Source organism: Takifugu rubripes, chromosome 10, assembly GCF_901000725.2.
Source record: "Takifugu rubripes chromosome 10, fTakRub1.2, whole genome shotgun sequence".
NCBI classification, from domain to species: domain Eukaryota; kingdom Metazoa; phylum Chordata; class Actinopteri; order Tetraodontiformes; family Tetraodontidae; genus Takifugu; species Takifugu rubripes.
Window position 1 is genome coordinate 3,650,580 of NC_042294.1, and position 25,209 is coordinate 3,675,788.

The window sequence follows — 25,209 nt, forward strand, 5'->3', positions numbered from 1 at the left end:
ACGTTAAAGAGCAGCCAACAGGAAGTGATTTTCTATCAGAGGGTTGGAACATGAGCTTTTAAGGATTGGTTTTAAGATGTCTGGTGTGATGGATGAATATGTATAAGATAAAAGCAAGATTCTAAGAACTTTAACGGTGAAATTGGGCGCAGAAGCTCATAAACGGGAAATTTCTGATGCCTTTGCACTACCCTGCGTGATCTCAGTGTGCAGACTAGATCCTCTTTGGCACGCACGCATTAGTGTTTGTTTATTCCGGATGTCATCTCATTCTTTTTCAGCTTACCAAACCCCTGATTTTTTTTTCTTTTCTGCGCCGCGAAGTCGCTGCATGGAGAAGTTTTCAGACGCGTGCGTCAAGAGTGCGTGCGGACTGTGGCGCATAGGACGGCGCTGGGCTGAGTGAGCGGGAGGAGGAGGAGGCAGATCGCGCAGAACTCCTACTGGCTGCGGGAACTCTCCACTTGATTGGAGACACTGCGGAAGGACCCGCGCGGATCACAGTGCGGGGCAGCAGCTTTCCTGAGAAACTACCACGCGTGTAGACGCAACGACGATCCCGGTGGTTTTGATGATCCTGCGCTTTTTCGTGGGGATTTTACCAATCGGAAAGAGTGAAAGAAAACGCTGCAGAGATGAGTGTTACGCCGCTGTACGTGCTCCCGGAGGATCCCCTCTCCTGATAGAGGATCAGAGAAAATAAGGCTGCCAGGGGTGTTTTTTAAAAGAAGATTGCAAAGGTGGGGCGATTAGAGAAGGGCTGATGACGGGACCATTAATCCTTTCAGTGCACCAAAAGCACCAAAGGGTATTAGAAACGCTTGGATGGACATCGCGCGAGTCTTTGGAACTGTTATTGGTTCTGTATGAAACTGGTGATTAGTTGCTTTAGCGCATCTGCAAGGATCCTGTTTTTTCCATCATCGGAAGGTTTAATGAAGGAAGTATAAATATCTTTTATTTCTTCCTCCCCGGAGGTATGAACGGCGTGTGAAAGCTCATCTCAATCCCATTTTTTCTCTCTTCAAGTATTCCTAATCTAAATGGAATTAGTTGAGTCTGAAGCCGTTTGTGAAAGGAATAGACATGGTACATGGACACAGCTTCCATCACGGTAAGACAGCAGCAGCTCAAGCACTCTTGTTCAGATCTCTCGCTGGAAAAAAGAAATAAAAATGGGTCTAATAACCCTTTTCCTCAGAGACAAAGGACATAACAACAAATATGGAACACGTAATTTATCTGAATTAATGTGCACGTAAATCCAGAACCTCACTATTGGAGGACAGTTAAGCACTTTTTTTTGCAATTAATCTAGTTTGTTTGTTTCAGATATTGGTGTTTTATGATCATTTGCCTCAAATTTGATCATAATCTATACATTTGTTTCAGTTTTGGTCCAGTTTATAAACAGGTCACGCATTGGTTTGCATAAAGTCACACTGCTGCTCCTTTTTGAATCTACTTGAAGGGAAAGAGTAATTCATAAGCTTCCATTATAGACTATGTATCCTCAGAATTATAAAACAATTATTGCTGTCAGCAGGTTGTAAAGTTACACTCAGCAGGTTTAACACTAGCCTGAGGTGTAAAACATCACGCAAACCTGCCTTGCAAATGTGCTCAATTCCACCCAAAAAACATTGCTTTTTTTTCTTAGAAACACATTTCTAATGTCTTGTTGTCCTTCCAGTTGTTGTAAGTCTTCTCTTACTTGGGTTGTCTGGAGCAACAAGGAAAGATTCCGCAGGTAATCTCAAACCGGAAATCTGCACGTCTCTTCCCGCCGCGTGTCAAAGTCTCACCTCTGTTTTTCTGTTGTTTGGCCACTTGTTTTAGTGAAAAACAATTCCGGAGTGAAGCCCGCTGGTCAGTGCGGAACATGGGTGAAGGAACCAGAAGGCGGCCTCTTCACTTCTCCCAATTACCCAAGCAAATATCCCCCAGACACGGAGTGTGTTTACATCCTTGAAGGTAAATCTGTTTGAGTGCAGCCCTAGTGGGAAAATGTGAGTGTATTGAGCATGTAGAGGAATCAAAAGGTCGCCCTCCAGAGGTGCAGTGAATGTTAGAACTTTATGTGGTTACTTCAGATCTCATTAAAAACATCAACCCAAACAAGCCACTGAAATGCGAAATCAGAGGAGCGATTTTAGCAGCCAGCATCGAGCACGTGGACATGCCGATAATGATGCTGGCTAAGCGCTCGTCGATAGAAGCATGACTCATATTTTACTCCCGCTTTGTGCCAGATTGTAATTCTTTTTGTTGTGTCTTCCAGCGCCCCCCAGACAGTGTATTGATCTACACTTCGAGGAGAATTATTCGATTGAATCCTCTTGGGAATGTAAATTTGACAACATCGAGGTCCGGGATGGACCGTTTGGCTTCTCCCCCATGCTTGGGCGCTACTGTGGTCAGCACAGTCCTCCCGATATCCGGAGTAGTGGCCGATACCTGTGGATAAAGTTTGTTACGGACGGTGAACTGGAGGCGGTGGGATTTTCAGCAAGTTACAACTTCACCGCAGGTACTTCTGCCACTTTTCTTTTATGCATGTGAACTTGGTTCCTTTGGGAGCCTTGTTGTTGTATCGATCGTCTTTCTAACTTTCCATTAGAAATATGGTGTCGTTGGCTGGGGACTGATTTTTGGTGTTGCTTCCCTCTATTACTGGAGAAGTGGAGCGGTGTGTGATTTTAAGCTGTTTCTCTGGGCTGGAGGAGGTAGAGAGAAAAGTACCGTAATTGCTGTTGTCCAACACAACGGTGACATTTTTCTGAGTAAAACATGCAGTTTTATAATTTGCCCCATTTTTGCTCAACTTTCTGTCACCGTAATGATGCGAGTGTTGATGGCAAGAAATGGGGGCATGACATGTTTTAATAATCCTAACTCACACTTGACTAGGTTTAATAACACTGTCAACTTCCTTTAGCATGTTTGAGGCCTGAGCGGCATGGTGCCAGGAAACAAACAGAAAGATTATCCTCGCATCCTCCTCATCATCACAGGCTTCATACTTCTGGAGGCTTGGCCAACAGTAACTAAGAAAACTTGATACCAGCTACAGGCCGCTGGATAGAGCCTAAAGGAGACGCTGCTGAGATACACAGAAAGATCTTCCACGTGCATTGTTTCCATCAAGTAAACCATCAATGACAATTAGCCATAGTCAGAAATCATCTGAAGTCATAAAGTGAAGGACTTCCTATTGAGTGGCTGCAGCCTTCCTGAGATGAATAGGTACTCTGAAACCGCCAAAGGTAAAAGTTGTGAGCTTGACTTTCAAAAGCGATATATTCATCTTGTTCCTGTAAGGAGTCTGAAAGGAATACACGGATCAACACAAATGGCCCCATGCTGCAGATTCTGCAGTCTGCTGAGGTGTGAATGTCTTATGCTGCAGCAGAGTTGAACAAATCAGGTGTCCTGTCAGCCTTCGTTGTAACTTAATTACGCTAGCATGCAAGTCAGTGAGCTTGGTCAGTGTTGCTGGGAGTAGCATACCATGAAGAATTGGACTCTTTGGCGGGGTTTCATCACATGAGCATCTGTTGCCATGACTGTTGGGTTTTCGCCTTGGATGGACTCATATTTAGCTTCTCGGTCCTATACCTCCAGACCTTAACTGTTTAGCACTAGCATTGCATTGATGAGTGTATCATTTAAAACTGCATTTCCATTTGTTTGTTAGGAACATGGGATTTAAGAGCAGTCACATTGTGACGGCTACTACTGTGACTACAACCACTACTACTGCTATTATTACAATCAATACAATTAACTTGGTCTGCTATAACTTGCTATAACTTAATAACATGACTTTTCTCGCAATGCTACCTAAAACATCACTTTTTCGTCCCCAACAGCGATAACAGCGATTAAGAGTGTGCCTTTGCGATGCCATTGGAGAAGCGTCTGCCCAAGCACATTGTTGCATCCCACAAAACACACTGCCAGCTAGAGACCTAGCATGGAAACTACCGCGTTCAAACCATTCCTATTCGGAAATGATGATGGGAAAATGACACCTGTTCCAGCAGGTTGTCCTCCTGTGAATAGTGTTTTTGCAGTTTTATTTATTAGCTGTTCACATGGAAATCAAATGGAATCAGACCATCTTTTTTTAATTAGAATCAAAATCAGTGGTGATTCTGTATTTTTCTCCTAAATATTTACAAGTACATTTATCTTGGTATTTATTTCATAATAAAAATACAGTTAGAATTGTAGACATATCCTGTTATATTTTAGATATCAGTGTTTTAAATACACCTGTAGAGTTCAAATCTTCCCTAAGAGCACAGATTTATGCATTCATACTTCACCATTAAAAGTTTGTTTCCCCTTCCTGTATCTCACCGAGACTTGAACATTTTTCTGAAGTAAAAGAATAAAAGAAGGAGCTTGCTCATCTCTTGGTAGGAAATGTCTGTAGCATATGATTTGCACAACTAAAGAAGATAAAAGTCACTTTTCACTTGACTGTGAGATGTGGAGGCATGAATTGTGTCTCACGTCTGCAGCCTCTCTGCTAACCATGCTAATTCTCACAGCCCTCATCTAATGAATGGAGAGGAGAAAAAAGGAGGCAACAAAGGTGACACGAATCAGCTCCTCGTACTCTCTTTGCTCACTCATTTCTCAGAGTGGGGAGATAAAAGGAGGCCTTCTGCGGCTAATACAACAGCCGGTGAATGAGGCAGCAGTTGTACAATAGCCTGCACTTAAAGAAGCTGTGCGTTTAATTTATATGTGATGTTAGAGGAAGTGAGAAGTGTTTAGGTAACACCCACTGGGGCTGACTCACAGCAACCAAATGAGTTTGTTGCCACAAGTGGGAATTTATCAAGTGGGATGTCAAGTGGGAATTTATCTGTCAAAAAAAGTGACCTCTGGATGTCTCATGGATTTCTCATGTCATTGTACTTTTGCAGTCCTTTCCACGTTTCAACCAGTTGCTGTTGTTGGGATGTTTTAAAGCTCTAAGGGGGTTTGCATCTGCACAAGGACCATAACAAATGCAAGGACGTGCAAAAAAGGGTTTGCACTGTGTTATTACGTCACTGTTCGAAAGCCCACACTGTTTATATTATTGTATACTGTTAGAGTTTATCTAAGTAGTATGTTTTATTCATCGTTATTTAGTTTTTTCCTTGAAGTTTCATATTTCCGATGCTCTCGAATGCAACACTGATGTCCGACGCTCTTGAACGCACCACTGCCGTCTGTGCATGCGGTACTTTAATTAGTTAATTGTCCACACCCGATGCAACTGTAGAGAGTGCGTGTCCATTCAGATGCAGCTACGCTGAGATAATTTCACCTTTTTTGCCTATTTTTCTTCATTTGCCTGTGCTCCTGTGGTTTATTGCTGTGTGTGAATGCCATAAGAACACAGCAGAATAAATCATAATCCATAACCTGGACATCTGTATTCGTGTTCTTTAATTTGGACACCAACATCCCACATCTTGCCGCTCTAAACCAGCTAAATTCCTGGAGACCCCAACCTCTCCTTTTATGGTCCTTCGAGCCGGATTAGAGTATCAATCAAGGTATGGAACCTGCAGATGTCCCGTCTGAGCCCGCACCCCAACGTGCATTGGAGAGAGAGAGACGTCCCCCAGCCTACTTGACTGACTATGTGGTTGCAACACTCCCTTCAGAGGGACAAACCCATACCACACAACAAGCTCTCTCCTCCCAGCGATCACGTAGTGGGAGAACATGCTCATCTCAGAAGAGCTGCGACTCCAGATCAACACGGTCATCTCGCTCGTCCTCGAGCAGATTCCCCTCTAACGTTCTCTCAGAACTGGAAACGGCACAGCTGGAAGAGCGAGTGAAACAGATGGAGCTTGAGGAGTTACAACAGCGTCTAGAGGAGACAACCAAATAGAACATGAACGTCTGCGACTTCAATCTCAAGCCAGAGAGGCCCAGCAGCTGCAGGAGGAAGCCATCAGAACGCAGGAAACGTTAACAAGACAGCTTGAGAGCCGACGACAGCTAAAGAAGAGAGCGAACCAGCTGGAAATAGCGAAGATGGTTACTTCTCTCCTGAAAGAGAAAGCACAGGACCCTGGTGGTGCCAGATCCTCACCCTGTCCATCAGATCATAGTGAGGCAAGGCAACCTGTACCTCAACCTGCAGCGCCCCATGCGACTCCGCCTCCAGCTCCAGTGACTCTACCTTCAGCCAGCCAACACGCAGTTCTGCCTCCAGCTGCTCAGACTTCACTTCAAGCACCACATGTAGCTCCGCCCTCTACGCCATATCCATCTCTTCCTCCATTACCACATCCTGCCCTTCCTCCAGTATCCCTGCCTTGTAGTTCAGCGCCAGTGAACTACTACTCTGCTCCAATTTCATATCCAGTTCACCCAGCGCAGTATCTCCCCTCCAGTGCAGCCTTCACCTGCCCGGTTAAAGCAGAGTCGTGCTCCACTACAGCGCTGCCTCAACTACAGACGGCTGATGTGTTCCCACTCAGTGCCACATCCTATGGCATCCCCAAACCTATGATCCCCTTCTTCGAGAGTGGTAAAGAAAGTGACTTTGCGCTACTGAGGATGGCACTTGACAACCTGCTGAATAGTCATCTGCATTTGAGTGAGCAGTACAAGTATCAAGTGCTTCTGGGACACCTGAAGCTACCTAGTGCGCTTCAGTTAGCCAAAGCCTATATGCATGACCCAAGGCCGTACACAGCGGCTATGCAGGCACTGCAAGATAAGTACGGTCAACCTCGTCAGCTCGTCCAAAGTGAACTCGGTGCGATCCTTAACGCGCCAGCCCTCAAGTTCGGAGACTCCGAGGCATTTGATGCGTTTGCTTTGTCCATTCAAACGCTAGTAGGCATGCTTAGGACCCTAGAGGGACAGAATGGCTATGAGTTAAGATGTGGATCCCATGTCGACCGGCTATTGGGCAAGATGCCGCCAAGCTACCGCGACGGGTTTGTGGAATACTGTCTGAACCAAGGTATCCTTCGGACAGGTACGGACCAGACCTATACTCTGCCTGATCTGAGCGTCTGGCTTCAGATGAAATCCCAAGCCAAACGCATAGCTGGTAGAGCTGCTTCTCTCTATAACTTTGAAGCACCCAAGCCACCAAAGAAGGACCAACGTCCCTTCAACAAATCGAAGGAGAAATCCACAGCATTCCTCCTCACTGCCAGTGATAATCAAGATCTCAAAGGACGTCCAGCACCCATGAAGTTCTCATCCAAACCAAAACCATACTGCCCTCACTGCGACAATAAGGAGCACTTCCTGAATGCTTGCGCAGAATTCAAGAAACTGAACACAGAGCAGATTGTGAGGTGGATAAGGGACGGACAGCGGTGTTGGAAGTGTGGACGATCTCACAAGCCTGAGGTTTGTACCCTCAAGCGACCTTGCAATACCTGCAAAGAGCAACATCTGACAGTATTACACAACGCAGTCCAGCAGACCCAGAAGAGTGTGCTTATGGTGACCGCTCCAACTACAAAGGTGTACTTGGATAGACCAAACAGATTCCCCCAAGGTGATGCTGAAGGTTGTGAAAGTCTTACTTCATGCTGGGGACAGAGTGTTGGAGACGTATGCAGTGCTAGACGACGGTTCAGAGCGAAGCATCATATTGCCACAAGCTGTACAACGTCTGAACCTCACCGCGCAGCCTGAAACACTTACTGTCCGAACTGTTCACCAAGAGGTAGTGCAGCTTCAAGGCGCTTCAGTTACCCTTTACGTTTCCTCACTGCTCAAACCTGAAGAGAGGTATCATATACACCATGCATTCACCTCAGAGAATTTAGGTCTCTCAGAGCATTCCTATCCAGTGAGGTCTCTCCAACAGAAATATAAGCACCTCCGCAACCTACCTTTGCCTCCTTTAGAACATGCTCAACCTCTGCTGCTCATCGGATCTGATCTGCCTCATCTCCTGACACCCATAGAGCTGGTGCGGACAGGTCCACCAGGAGGGCCCATCGCAGTCCATACCCAGCTTGGCTGGTCACTTCAAGGTCCCACCAATATTGACCAAGTTCCCGCCTCCGAGCAGCAGTGCCTATTCACAGTAATAGACTCACCAACCTGTGAACTCTTTAAGAATGTTGAGCGTCTATGGCAGATCGATACGCTGCCCTACACAAGCAAGAAGCAGGTGACCCGATCGAAGCAAGATCAGCAAGCCTTAGCCTTACTCCAGTCATCCACCGTTAGAATCACTGTTGATGGGATACAAAGATATGCTACACCGTTGCTTCGTCGTGCCAACTCCGCCACTCTCCAAGCCCCTATGGAAACTGTGTTGTCTAGTCTTCGTAGCACAGAGAGGAGACTTGCCAAAGACCCACAACGCGCTGAGGCGTACTGTCAAGAGATCAGGGAGCTAGAGAGGATGGGCTACGTAGCAGTGGTGCCACCTGAGGTAGCTACATCAACCCCGGAATCCTGGTATATACCTCACCATATGGTTCGGCACAACAACAAGGACAGGATCGTCTTCAACTGTTCCTTCCGGCACGAAGGGAAGTCTCTGAACGAACTTCTCCTCCCTGGACCTACCCTAGGCCCATCATTGCTTGGAGTCCTCATTCGGTTTCGGCAGTGCCCAGTAGCGGTGAGCGGTGACATCAAAGGCATGTTCCACCAGATACGCCTTCTGCCAGCCGACAAACCTGTTCTGCGTTTCATCTGGCGGGATATGAAGAGGACTGAGGAGCCTAAGATCTACGAATGGCAAGTTCTGCCGTTCGGCACTACGTGCAGCCCCTGCTGTGCCATCTACGCCCTGCAACGGCACGTCCAAAATACAAGTGAGTCCAACAACGACCTCATTGATATTGTTGAGCAGTCATTCTACGTGGATAACTGTCTCCACAGCACCCACTCAAAGGAGGAAGCTAAGGATGTTGTTGATCGCCTGCGCCATCTACTCCACACCGGAGGCTTCGAAATACGCCAGTGGGCTAGTAATGTTCCTGCCGTTATCGAACATCTTCCATCCAACATCAGATCTGAGAGCAGTGAGCTATGGCTTTCCCAAAACAGTACGGACCTGCAGGAACCAACTCTTGGGTTACGTTGGGACTGCATCCATGACACGTTGAAGTACAAACATAGACCAGTGGAGAGAACTGAACCTACGTTGAGGAACGTTTACAGGGTACTTGCCTGTCAGTATGACCCACTAGGTTATATTGTACCATTCACCACAAGGGCCAAGATTCTGGTTCAGGATCTTTGGAAGGCACAAACTGGCTGGGATGACCCGAACCAGCCACAGAGCCTCCGTGACAGATGGCTCACTTGGGAGCGCGAGATTCCTGATCTCATCCAGATGGAGATTCCCAGATGTTATGCACCAGTGTCTGCAGACTCATCGACATCTATCAGAGATCTTCACATCTTCTGTGATGCTTCTGAGAGAGCATATGGATCTGTTGCCTATCTACGGACAGAAGATGCTCAGAAGCAAGTGCATGTTTCCTTCGTCCTAGCTCGATCCCGTGTGGCACCAAAGAAGCAACTTTCCATGCCGCGGCTAGAGTTGAGTGCTGCACTCACCGGTGCTCAACTAGCCAGCGTCCTTCAGACTGAGCTCACCTTACCCATCAGGACGATCATTCTCTGGTCAGACTCCACTACGGTTCTCCACTGGATCACGTCCGAATCTTGCCAATATAAGGTTTTTGTGGGCACACGTGTGGCAGAAATACAGAGTCTCACGGACGTGAGTAACTGGAGGTATGTGGATACTGCGAACAATCCTGCAGATGATATCACGCGGGGCAAGACCCTGAAGGAGTTATCTCGACCACACCGCTGGCACCAAGGTCCTGCCTTCTTACGTCAGACAGAGGATCACTGGCCGACCAGCCCATCTTCCTATCCAGAGGCAGATGATAGTGAATTGAAGAAATCCTCCTTCTGTGGACATGTGACTGTTGATTCTTGTCCTCAACTCCCCGAGGTCAGCATGTTCTCCACATGGAAGGAACTCATGCAAGCAACAGTGCGGTTCTTACACGGGGCGGCTGATCCAAACTATGACTCGCTCCACGAAGCAGCTGATTACATCAAAGCTGAGAATCTCCTCCTAAAACAGGCGCAGTTGGAGTCATTCCCGGAAGAGGTCAAGGCGCTCATCACCGACCGACCCTTGCCAACCTCCAGTAGATTGGGCTCCCTATCTCCTGAGTATGATAAGGATACAGGGCTCATCAGAGTTGGGGGGAGGTTACGAAGAGCAGAGCAGCTAGAACTAGACACCATCCACCCAGTCTTGCTAGATCCAAAGCATCCCTTGACCAATCTAATCATCCAGGATTTCGATGAGACCCTCCTGCATCCTGGCCCTGAACGAGTGCTGGCAGAGCTACGTCGTCGGTTTTGGATATTGCGGGCCAGGGAAGCTGTCAAGAGGCAGCAGAGTCGCTGCATGCAGTGCCAGGCATGGCGTGCCAATCCTTCTGTCCCTAAGATGGCTGATTTGCCACCTGCTCGTCTGCGCTTATATAAACCACCCTTTTATTCAACCGGAGTAGATTGCTTCGGGCCCTTCACGGTGAAGATCGGACGCCGAACAGAGAAGCGTTGGGGCATTGTCTTCAAGTGCATGACAACCAGATGTGTGCACCTAGATCTCCTGGAAAGTCTCGACACCGATGCTTTTCTGATGTCTTTACGCCGTTTCGTCGCCAGAAGAGGCAAACCCTTTGAACTCCTGTCCGACAACGGCACAAACTTCGTCGGTGGAGCTCGAGAGCTACACGAAGCTTTTGAGACCATGGCTCCGCACTTAAAGGAACAGCTGGCAAAACAGAAGATCGAGTTCTGTTTCAATCCCCCCAGTGCTCCCCACTTTGGTGGAGCGTGGGAAAGAGAAGTGCGGTCCGTGAAGACAGCTCTCAAGGTAGTTCTTAAGGAACAGACCGTACCGGAGACGGTGCTCCAGACAGTCCTTGTGGAGGTAGAGGGCATCCTGAATGCGGAGCCTCTTGGCTGTGTCTCATCTGGCCTGGCTGGTCCGGACCCTATCACACCTAGCATTCTGCTGATGGGACGCTATGATGCGTCACTTCCTCAGGTCATATATGACTCTAATGACACCCTTGGGAATCGCAGATGGCGGCACAGCCAAGTTCTTGTCGATCGCTTCTGGACCAGATTCATCAGTCACTACCTGCCTAGTCTACAGGAGAGACAGAAGTGGCAGAGAGATGGCAAACATCTTGAACCAAATCAAGTGGTGCTTATTGTGGATCCCCAACTCCCGCGGGCTTTATGGCCTGTCGGGAAGGTGACTGCCACTTACCCTGGAGCTGATGGACGCATCCGAACTACTGCCATTGAGGTCAAAGATCGGATATACATCCGACCAGTAGCTCGTCTGGTCCAGCTCCCTAAGCTCGAAGACAGAGCTGCAGATCCACCTGCCTGAGTGGCCTTTCTACCTTGGATACGACTGTCTGTGCAGACAGTCGGGGGCGGCTGTGTTCGAAAGCCCACACTGTTTATATTATTGTATACTGTTAGAGTTTATCTAAGTAGTATGTTTTATTCATCGTTATTTAGTTTTTTACTTGAAGTTTCATATTTCCGATGCTCTCGAATGCAACACTGATGTCCGACGCTCTTGAACGCACCACTGCCGTCTGTGCATGCGGTACTTTAATTAGTTAATTGTCCACACCCGATGCAACTGTAGAGAGTGCGTGTCCATTCAGATGCAGCTACGCTGAGATAATTTCACCTTTTTTGCCTATTTTTCTTCATTTGCCTGTGCTCCTGTGGTTTATTGCTGTGTGTGAATGCCATAAGAACACAGCAGAATAAATCATAATCCATAACCTGGACATCTGTATTCGTGTTCTTTAATTTGGACACCAACATCCCACATCTTGCCACTCTAAACCAGCTAAATTCCTGGAGACCCCAACCTCTCCTTTTTAGTCACACTGTCGCTCCGTAGGCTCGGTCATTTCAAGTAACAATCTAGAATTCCCGCCAGGTTCTTTCCTCTCTGTTCTAAAGAGCCTGAACCTTATCCTCCATCCACTTGTTCTAAGCTGTCTTTGAAGTGAATCTTAAATTAATTTAACAAGTTTGTAGCCGCACGCTGGCTTAAACATGGCAGGTGAAGTCTGGAACGCTATATAAGTCAGTTTGTTCCACCAACGTTCACTCAAGCCGCTGAGATCATTTTAACTCATAAAATCATGCAGGAATTAAGCGTCTTTTGATAGTTCCATGACATTATTTCAATGTTGCAGGTGGAGGCTTTTAGGTGATGAGCACAGGTTCAAATCTAATAACTAAATAGAAAAATGAAAAGAAAAACAATATTCATCATGCATCAAATGCCATTTCTTCTTTTGTCTTTAGAGCATCTTCGGTGGTGCTATTTGCTTTAAATTCAGGCCATGACTAATAAAGTAATCCTGTTACACATTGTTCTCAGCACCATAAACCATACCACCATACCATACCATCCTCTACCACTTATCCAGGGTTGGGTCGCGTCTTCCAGCTCGTCCGGGGGGATCCCCAGGCGTTCCCAGACCAGTCGAGAGACACAGTCTCTCCAACATGTCCTGGGTCTTCCCGGGGGCCTCCTACCGGAGGGAAATGCCCTGAACACTTCACCAGGGAGGCATCCAGGGGGCATCCTAACTAGATGCCCAAGCCACCTCATCTGGCTCCTCTCAACGCGGAGGAGCAGCGGCTCTACTCCGAGCTCCTCCCAGATGGCAGAGCTTCTCACCCTATCTCTAAGGGAGAGCCCAGCCACCCTACGGAGGAAGCTCATTTCGGCCGCTTGTACCCGTGGTCTTGTTCTTTCAGTCATTACCCAAAGCTCATGACCATAGGTGAGGGTGGCAATGAAGATCAACCGGTAAATCGAGAGCTTCGCCTTTTGGCTCAGATCTCTCTTCACCACAACGGACCGGTAGAGTCCACATTACTGCTGACGCCACACCGATCCACCTGTCGATCTCCTGCTCCATTTTTGTGTGAACAAGACCCCGAGGTACTTGAACTCCTCCACTTGGGGCAGGATCTCCTCCTTGACCCGGAGAAGGCACTCTTCCTTTTTCCGGTTGAGAACCATGGCCTCGGATTTGGAGGTGCTGATTCTCATCCCAGCCGCTTCACACTGAGCGGCACCATAAACCATCTAATTGATAAGTAGACCTTTTTCAATGGAATGAGCCATTTCAGATGATTGTTAGAATTGGATGTATGAGGCTGCCACAGAGGAGGCAGGGCCATGAGATTGAACCTAAATGGGCCCAAATAGGAAAATTGAAAGTTGAACCTAACAGATCAACGTCACTCTGGAGCTTTGGCTGCCTGGTGACCACAGACGGTTCAGCCACCGACTCTCATCTTCTTCCAGACCCTGACATTTAAATGTCTGAGTAACTTTGAGTTGAGGATCCTTGTTATGATTCTATCAACAATCACATTCACCAGAGTGGGAGCGCCCACAATCTGTATCTGGTTTCCTGGGTTTTTACACTGTCCAACCGTGCTTGGCAGGCTGATAGGAGAATTGAAGTGTGTATTTGTGTGTCTGTGTGTGTGTGTGCCCTGCAATAAACTAGTTGGTATCCTAAATTCTGACAAGTTGCAGAATCACGGCAGTGGAAAGGGATGTGCTTGTACTTTTTTCTTTCTTTCTTTTCACTTCACCGCACCGGTGGCAAACTTTCGCTCTCCTCAGCCAAACACAAGTGCACATTTGCATTCGTGCTGCCTCACAATAGGCAGATGACAGAATATCCTTGGGTGAAAATGGGGAAATCTCGTGTGGTGCATTTTGTGGGTTTTTCTCCCAATCTCAGCCAAGAGTGTGTTTGAAGGCAAAATAATCTTGTGCCCCTTTTTTTATTAGTCCTCTGCAGAATGCAATCAATTGCTCTGTGCACTTTCTCCCTCATGGTTAAATTTTTCCTGCTGTGAATATGTTCCGTTATCTTTTCCATGGGAAAAAATTTCCTTTTATTGCTATCTTCTCTTTTAGTTTTGCCTCATCTATCTGTGTCTTTTAGCGCCAGCTTCTCAAATAAGTCTAATTTCGAATCGAATTTTCTGCGCACACATGTGGCAGAGGGGGACTGGCTGTGCCGAGGACGCTCTCCTCCATGCTGCCCCCGTTCCAACAGGGAAGCGAGATGGATGGAGGGAGTTTAGCATTGCAGGCACATCTCTCGCAGTTTCTGGAGGAGGTTGATCGCACTCGCACTCTTCTCGTTTGTCCCTTTGGCCACCGTTCTGTGAGGGAACACTGTTTCTTTTCTTCTGTTCTTGCATGTCATCCACCAGGTGCATGTGCATGGAGATGATCGGGAGTGCATGTTTTATAAGCGCTGGTTCACCCATTGACTTCCAGTAAAGCCGCTGGCAACTTCACTCCTATTCACATTTTATCCAAAAGAAAGGTGTCATTGTGCAAACATGAAATTTACAGATGACACCCAGATGTGACGTGAATTCAACTTATTTGTTGCAACTTCATTCAGGTAACCATCCTGATGACATGATATTCTTACCGGTGTAAATAATTGTTTGATTGATTTGTTTGTTGCACAATCATTAATGTACCTTTGTTTTCAAAAGGACCTGCAAACTGTTGGCTTATTTCTAGAAAATCTTTTCCAAAGAGAGCACCAAAGACAAATGTTGTTACACTGGCTAGAAAACTGCATTTGCCCCACTCTCTTCCCCTCTTGACTCCTCTCCTACCCTTCCTCTGACTTCACACCTTGCTCCTTTCCCGCTCAGCAGACAGATCAAGGCCCAAATGTTCACCGGCTTATCAGACAACATGCCTTCACCCGGGGGACAGCCAGTCAGACTTTATCACACCGTGGAACTTAACTCCCCCTCTAAGCGGATGGCTGATATTTATGTCCTCTGGCTGTTCATCTGCTCCTGGGCAATCACCCTGCTGATCAGTCAGCACCTCAGCCTGCCTGCTGCTTCCATCGTCACTGGCAATTTGTTAGGCAACCCCTCATGTTCTGCTGCGGGGGTTGGGACACTGTTCTACTGTGGGTGCAGTAGCATTAAACGCTAGATGTGGAGGTTTGATAGCAGTCTTCTCTGGTAGTTGCAGTGAATGGTGTTTGGGTTTGTTTCTGCGTGTACACAGCACACACACACACACACACATGCACCGATGTGTAAACTGCCTTTACCCTATCCTTTACCCTCTGAGGGTCCACTGCTGCTTTCCTATTCAGATGCAGGCGTCGCATCCTACATGCTCGATAAACCCATTGTGTATTCATACAATGTTGGCTGCATTATACGCATGATGCATACAGTCATTGCGTTCTACCACTGAGGTTTCACAAGCACGCTCCATCTTGGTCCTTTGTTTCATTAGCCAATCAATTTGGCAGATGCTCGGTTGCCATGGCTGACAGTCCGACTCTCCGCTATGCTGCATTAGGCACAAATGAAACCAAGCCACACTTTTTAGATCGAATACTTGGATATCACCCTATTTGAAAATGTCTTTATTATGCAATGAGTTGCCTGAAGAGGTATGGAGAGATAAACAGGCTCACCCAAAGACAGAACTGATTGCCTCCCTTGCTGGGTGGGTTTTGCTTTCTGTTGTAATCAAGCAGAGATCAAATGTCCAAGCCAAAAGAAGCCCAATGGTACACAGCTTCTTGTTGGCAGGGGGTTGCTTGACCATCCCATCAAGAGTAATTTGATAGTGGATAGCAAGCTTTGGTTTTTGCCGGGAGAATGATGAAGGAGGGTTAAAGCATGATGAGATTATGAGATGTGGAATTTTGGTAATCCTTTCAACATTTCAGCACGATACAGTAGTTGTGGATTTAGACTGCAGTGATAAGCATATATCTCACACTGTAAAATGACTTGGTAGTGTGATAAAGTTCCCAGTTTGGCTCATACACCAACTATCCAACATAATTTCACCACGTCTGAGGGTTAATGTATATCAGCACCCTTCTATAGGCTTAACCAAAGGTGAGTGGTTTATACATGACGCCTGAAGCTTCAATTCTCAGGCAATTGTGTTTTTGTTCCAACTGCTAAAACTGGAACAAGTTGCATGATGGTCCAGCAGTCCTTTTGGCCATCTGGTATTTGAACATCTTGAACTTGGCTGCAAAGCCTGAGTCATCATGGCTGAGGGAAGTGTCAGGATGAGTCACCCGCTCTGGCTCTGGGAAGGTGTCGCTTCCCATCACCTTTTCCTTAAAACTGAAATTTACTAATCTGTCTCCGATTATCGAGGCATAGCTCCTACCGTCAGTTGCCTCCTGATGGAGTCCCGCACATCAATTAAGCTCCTCTTCTTTGGGCCCGATGGAAAGGCCCTCTGGCTGATCGCCAAGCACACAGAAAGTCAGGGAGTTGATCGTGTGTGTTCATCTCTATTTCCCTCGCAGGCAAACACCAACAGCCCGATGAACAGAGTGGCCTCGCTGGCATTTCATTTTCCATTTGGCAAGCTCGATTAATCACAACATTCCTATACAATATGATGCACGTGGCCACCCATCACTGCTGGCTCTCATTATTCCTGTCTAGAAGAGGGGGAGAGAGTGCAGGAATGCCAGGAAAACATCACTGCATATGCTGACCAGGCGGCTATAGAGAAAGAAGGGGCCAGCCATTCAGAGAGTGAGCCGGTGTGTCGCGGAGCGGTTGCGCCCGCGTGGAAAAAAGGGACAGAACCCCCCCCCCCCATGACTGCATCCCCTCCAGGCTTTATCTGAATATCCATCTGTCTGACACTGTTTTTTGTTAACACACTGATTTCGTTAACGTGCTGATTTCCACGTGAAACGTCTTGAGCCGCCCTGACAGTTGACTACGCGTTTGAATTGGGCGCGTGAAAGATGCATTACTGCTGCAGATAACAGTTGTTTTATGTGCTGTGACAGTTGTACTGTCGGAAGGATTAAACTCTTTATCTTCTGCGTGAAATGCCACCGTTTCATCATTAGACATACAACGCGTGGCCCGATCTAGATCTGGAGCGGGCCTCCAGGAGTCGATTATCAATCTTCTCCTCTCATTTATTGCACATAATTTTCATTCTGTTTGTGATCTCTGATAGCCAGATTTGCAGTTTGGCACACAACTGCGAGTTTCTGGTTGCAGCATATCAGGCTTTTGTTTTTTTCTGTCTGTTTGCGTGTCATCATGTACCGCTGAGGGTATCCAGCTGGATCTTAGCCAGAGGAAACTATTCAAATCTGTACGCTATGTCTAATCCCTGCATACAATCCCAGACATACACATCCGACTTCAGCTGAGCAGCTACATCTGAACGCAGCGATAAAAAAAGCTCTTTAATCATATGTTGCAGTTTGTTTTTTAGAAGGACATGCTGGTTCGTATGGTGCATCATGGGCGATAGCGAGGAAAAGTGATTGAATAAATAAATTAATCTGGCATATATGTCTGTCATCCCCTTTCAAACGCCGACCACCAACTCAAATATTCATGCCAAATGCTTTTGGGGCTTTTCTGATAAGATGTGGAATTCGATTGAGATGAGGATGCACAGCTCTTTTTCCTCCCATACCCTGTGTGCCACCAGAACATCATTTTCTTTTACTTAAATTAGAAGATCCAGTCAAATCTGCAGACTCAACTTGGAATTTTGTCACCCCCTCCAGGGTACACTTAATTTCCCACTACTTCAGAAGACTACCAACTTTGCCTTTTGATTGAGTCGATATTGCAGAGTCCCTCCGTGCCTCTGTTATAAGAGAAGATCATGCATGTGTGGGTTCCGGCTGCAGCAGCCATTTATAATACTGTGAAACAAATTTTTTAGTGCTTGTCCTCAGGTGTTGTTCTTTGAGTGAACCACAACTCTGTCGATGCCATCCAGCCACTCAAAGACACAACCAAAGCTGTTGATTGCGTTGACAATCACCTATTTGTGAGCTAATCTCCTCCCGCTGCATCATTTATTTCAACACAAGGCAGGAATTAAAGGCTTAAGTGACACTCGGGGGTTAGGTAATGTGGGAATAGACAGCACGTTAGAGTTGTGTTGTTGTGAAGAGATGAGACGAAGTGATGAGAAAGAGGTCTCAGTGTGGGTGTATCTGAAGAGGTGGGTGCTGAGATTGAAAGTGAAGGGAAGAAGGGCTGAAATATTCATCAGCAGGTGGCACCAATGTTGACGTACACCTGTGGGTTTTACTCCTAAAAATGGTCCGTAAGCTTCAGTCACACTGTTTCCTTCTGCTTGAAGTCTGATGCGCTGAGGTCCGTTCTTTCTGACCCCTTTCAAAAGAGAAAGCGCTGAGAAAACCCACACTGATCTGCTTACACTACACGTCGGATGCTCTGAGTGTGAACAGGCCTTTTGTGATGTGAACAGGCCACCTCTCTTCACGAGCTATTGCCCATTTGTGTGTCTGTATGTTTTACACGGTGCACTGTTAATTTTCAGGCTCCCTCCTCAACCAAAAACACATGTCAGTTTTTTCTTGGCTACCTCATGAGAAGTTTTGTATCAAGAACTAGCAGCGGGTATTTCCAAACCAGCACTACGAGAAAAGAATTATGTCATTTGAAAGACTATACTGGGTTCTCGGGGAGGGTGTAGTAATTGTGTAAAATAAAGTAACGATGTAAGCGCTGTCACCAATATCTAATTTCGTCCAGGACAATTAGCATAATTTATCTGCTTATCTAGAAGTAGATTTGATCCCAATGAAAACTCCAGCTTTAAACTGAATATTTATTAAATAAAACTTATAGCCTTAAATGGCTTCAGGTGCTGCTCTGTTTCTCCTCTAACCCTGCAAAGATCCGCAAACATCCCAGGACTCTTTATCAGTGTGCTTGCTGTTAATTTGTTTGGCACAGATTGCAGTCTTGTGTTTTTTTTGTCAGACCCCTCACAAATTTGTTTGGGGTCTTCTCAGTGCAGCTTTGATTGGGATTTGGGTTTGTTTTCATTAAATGTGAGTGGGAGGATTTCATCAGCTGGAGGCAACAGTTTGACCGGGGTTTTTAGTGAACGGTTGAATCAGCGGGCCAGATTGTATTTCCTTCTTATAAACGAAAAGATAGGATTATATTCAATTTCCCTACGGGGATGAATAAAGTACATCTCGAATATGAGAAGTGTGACACAGCAGGACATGACATCTACACCACTGTTTCCCTTCTCATGTGTTCTCATGTTTTAGCACTAGCCAGCTTCTATCACATCTTTCTCTCCTACCTCTGAGTCAGATCTTTACCTTATTAGCACTTTTTCACTGTTAATACTCCTGATGGCTGATACTAACTCTGACTGTGAGGCGCCAGCCTCCCCCAACACAAAAAAGCCAATTTTAGAAAATTTAAAAATCTTTAAAAAGGCTGTAGTTATCTCAACCTTTGCTGACGGACATTTTTATGTAGCTCAAGTGATGCATGACTGCCTCCATTAACTTCTGATCCCCAAGTTGGTATAAATACTCTTTTCAATTTAGATAGTGGGAAGTGGTGAATGGGGCGTTCTTGTATAGTGTCAACCTCCGCCAGATCTCTTGACGAATCATTCATTAATTCATGATTAAGCCTGTGTTCACTTACTGCAGCTCCGGCCACACATCAAAGGGATGCAGTCATCCACATCGCTCACTCATTTCGGTTGACAGAAGCCTGAAATTGAGTTTGAAAACCTTTTGTAACTCAGCCCACATTTATCGGCCCACTTATCTGCATCAGTCGATCAATTGAGGCTGCGTGTTCCAAAAGGAAAAAGGTCGGTTCATTATCTCCCTCTTTCGGGATAGACGTGGTGTTGACCTCCTGATCACCCTGAGATTAAATGTGAAAAAGTGGAAGAGGGAGTGACACTAATGAGGTTAATTGCCGTCAGATTATAGCTATTAGCACAGAAAAACAGTAACAAATTGTAACATGCTAAACAGAGTGCACAAGCAGGCCTGTTTACAAGACATAAACATCCGATCTCGTTCCAGTTTCTAGACTAGCTGGTTATTCATGAGATCAGGTAAACAGCACAACACAATATGCTTTTTTTGTAAACAGACTCAATAAACTGGTGAAGCGAGCTCCTCTCGTTTTCCTGCCGTTAGAAGCACTTGCTCGTCCTCATCACCTAATCACACCAGCGTGATGCAAAACCTTCTCCGACAAGCTTTATGACATGCTATCAATTCAAGACGAAGATGAAAGGAAATGCTGTGTGATTTGATTTCTCATTCAGAGGTCTTAATATCCCTTGACATGTAGGCAGTTTCTTTTGATTGCAGCAGATCTGACCATCAGGATTGTTTTTCTCTCTGTGTTCATTTAATTTCAAAAGTTACAATCAAATATAGATGTAGGCTCTTTGATAGTCACATGTCGTACTTACGGCCTCACAGTGATAGAGAAACCACATTTTAAAAAATTATTACATAACATATTGAAATTCTTTAAATTGTATCATTTGAAAATTTGCAATCTGAGATAATCTAGCTAATCCCATGACAGCATGGATTAGACAGACATTGTTATGTCTGATTTCATTATTATGAAATACTGTTTTGCTATTCTAAAAACTCCAACTACCCTAACCCTGACTGTAAATGCCCACCACAGAAAATACACCACAAATGCAACATTCAACAAGATGCAGCTTCAGTTTCCATATAAGTGTGAGCAAATACCTACATCTGATGCAGTTTATTGCAGAGACAATAATGAAGCTTTGAACTATTGACTGAAACTATCCACAATTTGAGGATATTTTCCCCTTTGATGCTGCACAGATTAATCCACAATCAGAGGCATATTTTAGATCATTTGCTATTAGATGTTTAGTTGTTCAGTTTAACAGCTTACGGCAAGGCGCTGAGGGTAAAAATCCCTTCCAGTCAAACAATAATGACGATTAAAGAGGACAGCAATAAACTAGTCATTATAATCCAAAAACAAAATATTATGATATATTTCTGTTAATGAATAAAGTTTGATGATTTATTTCTGTTAAAGAGTAAAATATGATGATATATTTCTGTTAAAGAATAATGATGTGACGCAGACTCACATTTCCTTCACATATACTGGGTTTGTGTTAAAATGCAGCATAAACAGCATGTGTCAGTAATACACAAACGCATGCACGCACACACACACACGCTTTAACTCTATACTTATTGATTCCTTCCCTCTATTGTGCTGAGACAGATGCATCTGGCTCCTCACAGGATGAAATGAGACCTCTGGCTGGTGGCTTCTCTCTTTCTCCTTCTCTTCTGTCAGCATCAGCAGCCTTTTACGTGCGCACACACGCGCGCACACACACACACACACACACACACACACACCTGTATTCATCAACACATTCAACACATCACTGTTAATCACCCACTTGTCTCTTGAATTTAGACAGGGCAGTCGTTTGCATTTGTCTTTACACCCATTTCCTGTCAGCCTGTGTTTTTCCTATCCCTCCAGCTTGTAGTCCTTCCTCAGTGTGTTTAATGGACTGTATTCTTTTATTTCACTACTTCGTCACTGACCCTGCTGTTACGATACGAGGTGTCTAGGACCCGAGCGCAGGCAAGACGCAGTGACGAAAGGTCCAAAAAACTCGTTTTATTAAACAAACACAAAAGGACAGTCCTGCTGGACTGCTGGGAAGCAACAGTTCTTCCTTCGGGTGCACACCAAGAGGTGGGGACGGTAGAAGTCATGGGAGAGGTCGCTGTCCAGGATGAAAAGGCGGGGGGCCCATGATCGCCTCGTCGGCCTGTACCCCTCCCATTCAACGAGGAACTGGAACTCTCGTCCCCGTCGACGGACGTCCAGGATGCGCTGGACTCTGTAGGCAGCCCCCATCCACGACCTGGGGGGGAGGCGGGGGCTCGGATGGAGGGGCCAGGTCTGACTCAGTGACCGGTCCCCCCTGGACTGGGAGGTCCTTCGTAGGGGGCAGACCTTCTGGTCAGGCTGATAGGACGGGGCCGGAGTCCGGTGCCGATTGGCCTGCCGTTGAGAGCGCTGGGAAGCCCGCAGGAGTACAGCGCAGCCCCGTCTCCACTTCTTCCTCCACCGGCGTACGTCTGCCTGCACCAAGGGCACCACCACCTTGTCCTCTGGGACGAACAGCCGGTTCGACGGGACCCGACCTTGATCCAGAACCAATTGCTGGGCCGCTGGGACCGTCTTCTCCACTTGCGAAGAATGTGGCCCCCAGGAAAACTGCAGCGGCTCTCCTCCCACGGCAGAGCGGATCACCGACCGTGGACGCCTGGATTGCGCCCCCTGGACGCACCGCACGGGGGCAACGCCTCACCTCCTTAGCTCTCCTAACGGAGTCCGAACCACCAGGCGGTGAGTACAGAGCAAAGGCAGTTGGCCTGACAGGCCATGCTACAACTCACTCTCCTGGTTGACCAATCGATCTGGGGGTTGTGGCGAGCCAGCCAGGGAGACCCGAGAACCCCTGGGGAAAAGGATGCCGGGATGACGAGAAGGCGGATCTGCTCCCGACGGTTCCTGGAGACGATGAGGGTGAGGGGTTTGGTCTGGTGCGTCACCATAGCCAGGACCTCCTCGTTGAGGCCAATGACGGGTCTTGGCTCGGGCAGTCTCGATGGGGACACGGGCTTGCACGGCCAAGTCCTGGCTTATGAAGCTGTCATCTGCGCCTGAGTCCACTAAGAATGGCGCAGAGACCAACTCCCGGCCCCAGCGGAGCGTGCACGGCAGGGTTAAGCGGGGCGGCACGGAACAGAAAGCGCTCGCCAACACTCCCACGCTTGTTGACGAGCCTAGTTCCCCTGGCTGGGTCGGGCAATCAGCGACGAAATGGCCAGCCTGGCCGCAATTAAGGCAGAGGTTCGCCAACTGCCGGTACTGCCACTCCGCGTGGGAGAGTCGGGTTCATCCCAACTGCATAGGTGTGCCAGCGACATCCTCCTGAGGTGGAGCAGGAACCAGAGTTGATGATTCAACAGGAGCTCAACTTCGCCTGGACGTGCTCTCCGAACTCCTCCCTGGCCAGTCCCTGTTCCTCTGCCGGCGTCTCTCCTGCAGACGATTGTCCAGCCGGATTGCCAGGCTGATGAGCGTCTCCAGGTCCCCGGACTCCTCCCGGGCAGCCAACTCATCCTTGAGTGCCTCTGCAAGTCCTTGGGTGAACACCCCCCGGAGGGCCGTGTCGTTCCAGCCGCTTCTGGCTGCAAGAATGCGGAACCGGATGGAATAGTCCGCGACGGAGCTGGAACCTTGGCGCAGGGACAGGATCTGGGATGCCGCTTCTCCACTCTGGACCGGATGATCAAACACTCGCTTTAATTCCGCAGTGAACTCCGGGAAACTGGAAGAAGGGGGTGTCTGGTTCTCCAGGAATGCCACGGCAGTCCTGGAGAACCATCCATTGCGCCGCCCTCCCAGAGAGAAGATTTACGATGAAGGCGATCTTCGCCCTGTCGCCGGGGTAGGTGAGGGGCTGAAGGTCGGAAACCAGGGAGCACTGAAGCAAAAAACTGGCACACACGCCAGCCTCACCAGAATATCGCTCCGGGATTGGTACGTGGGGCTCCCGTGCTGCAGCGGCCACTCGCTGCGGAACGACTTCCAGCGCCTCCGGGGCTGGTGGAGACGGTACCTGCTCCGCCCGTCCCGAAGAGAGCAGGTCCATTACGTGTTGAGCGTCTGGAGCGAAGCCCAAATATCTGTGAGGAGCTGGTCGTGCTGGCCCAGCAACCTCCCTTGAGCCTCCAGCGTACGGCACACTGCGTCTTGATCTGCCAGGTCCATCCTGGTCGGAGGATTCTGTTACGATACGAGGTGTCTAGGACCCGAGCGTAGGCAAGACGCAGTGACAAAAGGTCCAAAAAACTGGTTTTATTAAACAAACACAAAAGGACGGTCCTCCTGGACTGCTGGGAAGCAACAGTTCTTCCTTCGGGTGCACACCAAGAGCTCCAGCGTGGAGCCACAAAATTCACAAGAATCTTCAAAACTAACAAAGACACCAGAAATACCAAGTCCCGCAAAAATCCTCCGCCACTGGCCAGAGTCTTAGACCTTAAATAGGCGGCTGATCGCTAATGTCCTGCAGGTGCGCCAACAGGTGGCCGGAGCATGGCTCCACCACGCCCCCTGCAGGAAAAATACAACTGGGAATCCTGGATCACAACACCTGCAATTTCTCCCCATCTGCTGGTTCTCCTTTTTTCCCACGTTTACTCCGTTTCTTCCATTCCCATTTCCTAGTCAACTGGGATTGCTTTTTCTCCCTCGTGTCAGCTTGTTGTTCCTGACATTTTGCAGTGGACACATTGCCCCCCCCCCCCCCCCCCCCCCCCGCCTTTGTGTCCTCATACATCATCATTACTTAATTTCTGTATATTTGGATAGCATTATACCCCCATGTCACAATAGGTGCATTTTATAATGAATGTTTCAAAAGGTCAAAGGTTAAAACCACATGTGTTGAACAGGTTGCACACCACCAACGCAGAAGCATCCTTCAGGCATACAGCTCCCTGCTGACCACTGATGGAGCCGTAACTGCAGTTTTAAGCATCTGTCTCATTCCCAAAAGGCTCCTTTATTTCCTAACAAGTGAACTGTGACCTGTTAAGTAATTTGGTTTCTTGGACCTTAACCAGTAATCTGCTCATCTGGCACCATGTCCTCTGTTGAGCACCCTTGGGTTTAATTTCACTCCTCCCCGCAGCCCACCAGAAACAGTATTTTTAACTCAGAGTGTGTCAAATAATGCATAGTGGGGCAGACTAATGCATGATCAGAGCAGGTGTCAGAATTATACTGGTTTCAGGCCACCCGGCTGGGGGAAAATTGGAAAAAATCTTGCTGTGTTTTATTTATTCATGCCTAAATCTGGCTTGTAAGTAGCAATGCCATGTTGCTTCTTCTACCCTGCTGCTTAGATCCCCGCCACTAGCGCTGAAAGCTAATGCTTGGCTAGCTTCCTGTTGCCTTCTTATTGTGCTGATAGCAGGCAAGCGCTGCCAAGTAAGCCTTATCTTTCTTTAAAGCTTTGGGAAAAAGCAGCATCATTGCTGGGAAATGATGACAAAGATTTTTCTCCATTTGGTTAACTTTTTAAACTGTGGCATACTGATTGCAGTGGGGAAAAGGGTTGAAAATTCAGTAGCTGTGCAGTGAAAAAGACACCATTTAATGAGGTAACTGCTGTTTTATTTATCA

The 25,209-nt window shown here is 47.2% G+C and overlaps 1 protein-coding gene across 5 annotated transcripts in view; it reads left to right on the forward strand.

Annotated features, from left to right (window-relative positions):
- Positions 1-424: 424 nt before the first annotated feature.
- neto1l (neuropilin (NRP) and tolloid (TLL)-like 1, like) overlaps positions 425-25,209 on the forward strand; it is a 63,279-nt gene continuing 38,494 nt past the window's right edge. For 4 of the 5 annotated variants that reach the window (XM_029843033.1, XM_029843031.1, XM_029843029.1 and 1 more), the window contains exons 1-4: positions 426-1,114; positions 1,694-1,750; positions 1,840-1,974; positions 2,282-2,530. In XM_029843033.1, coding sequence (XP_029698893.1) covers positions 1,087-1,114; positions 1,694-1,750; positions 1,840-1,974; positions 2,282-2,530 — 469 coding nt within the window. In that variant the 5' untranslated portion in view covers positions 426-1,086. Of the gene's footprint in view, positions 1,115-1,693; positions 1,751-1,839; positions 1,975-2,281; positions 2,531-25,209 lie in introns of all 5 variants that reach the window. The other variant, XM_029843028.1, reaches the window with a different exon arrangement.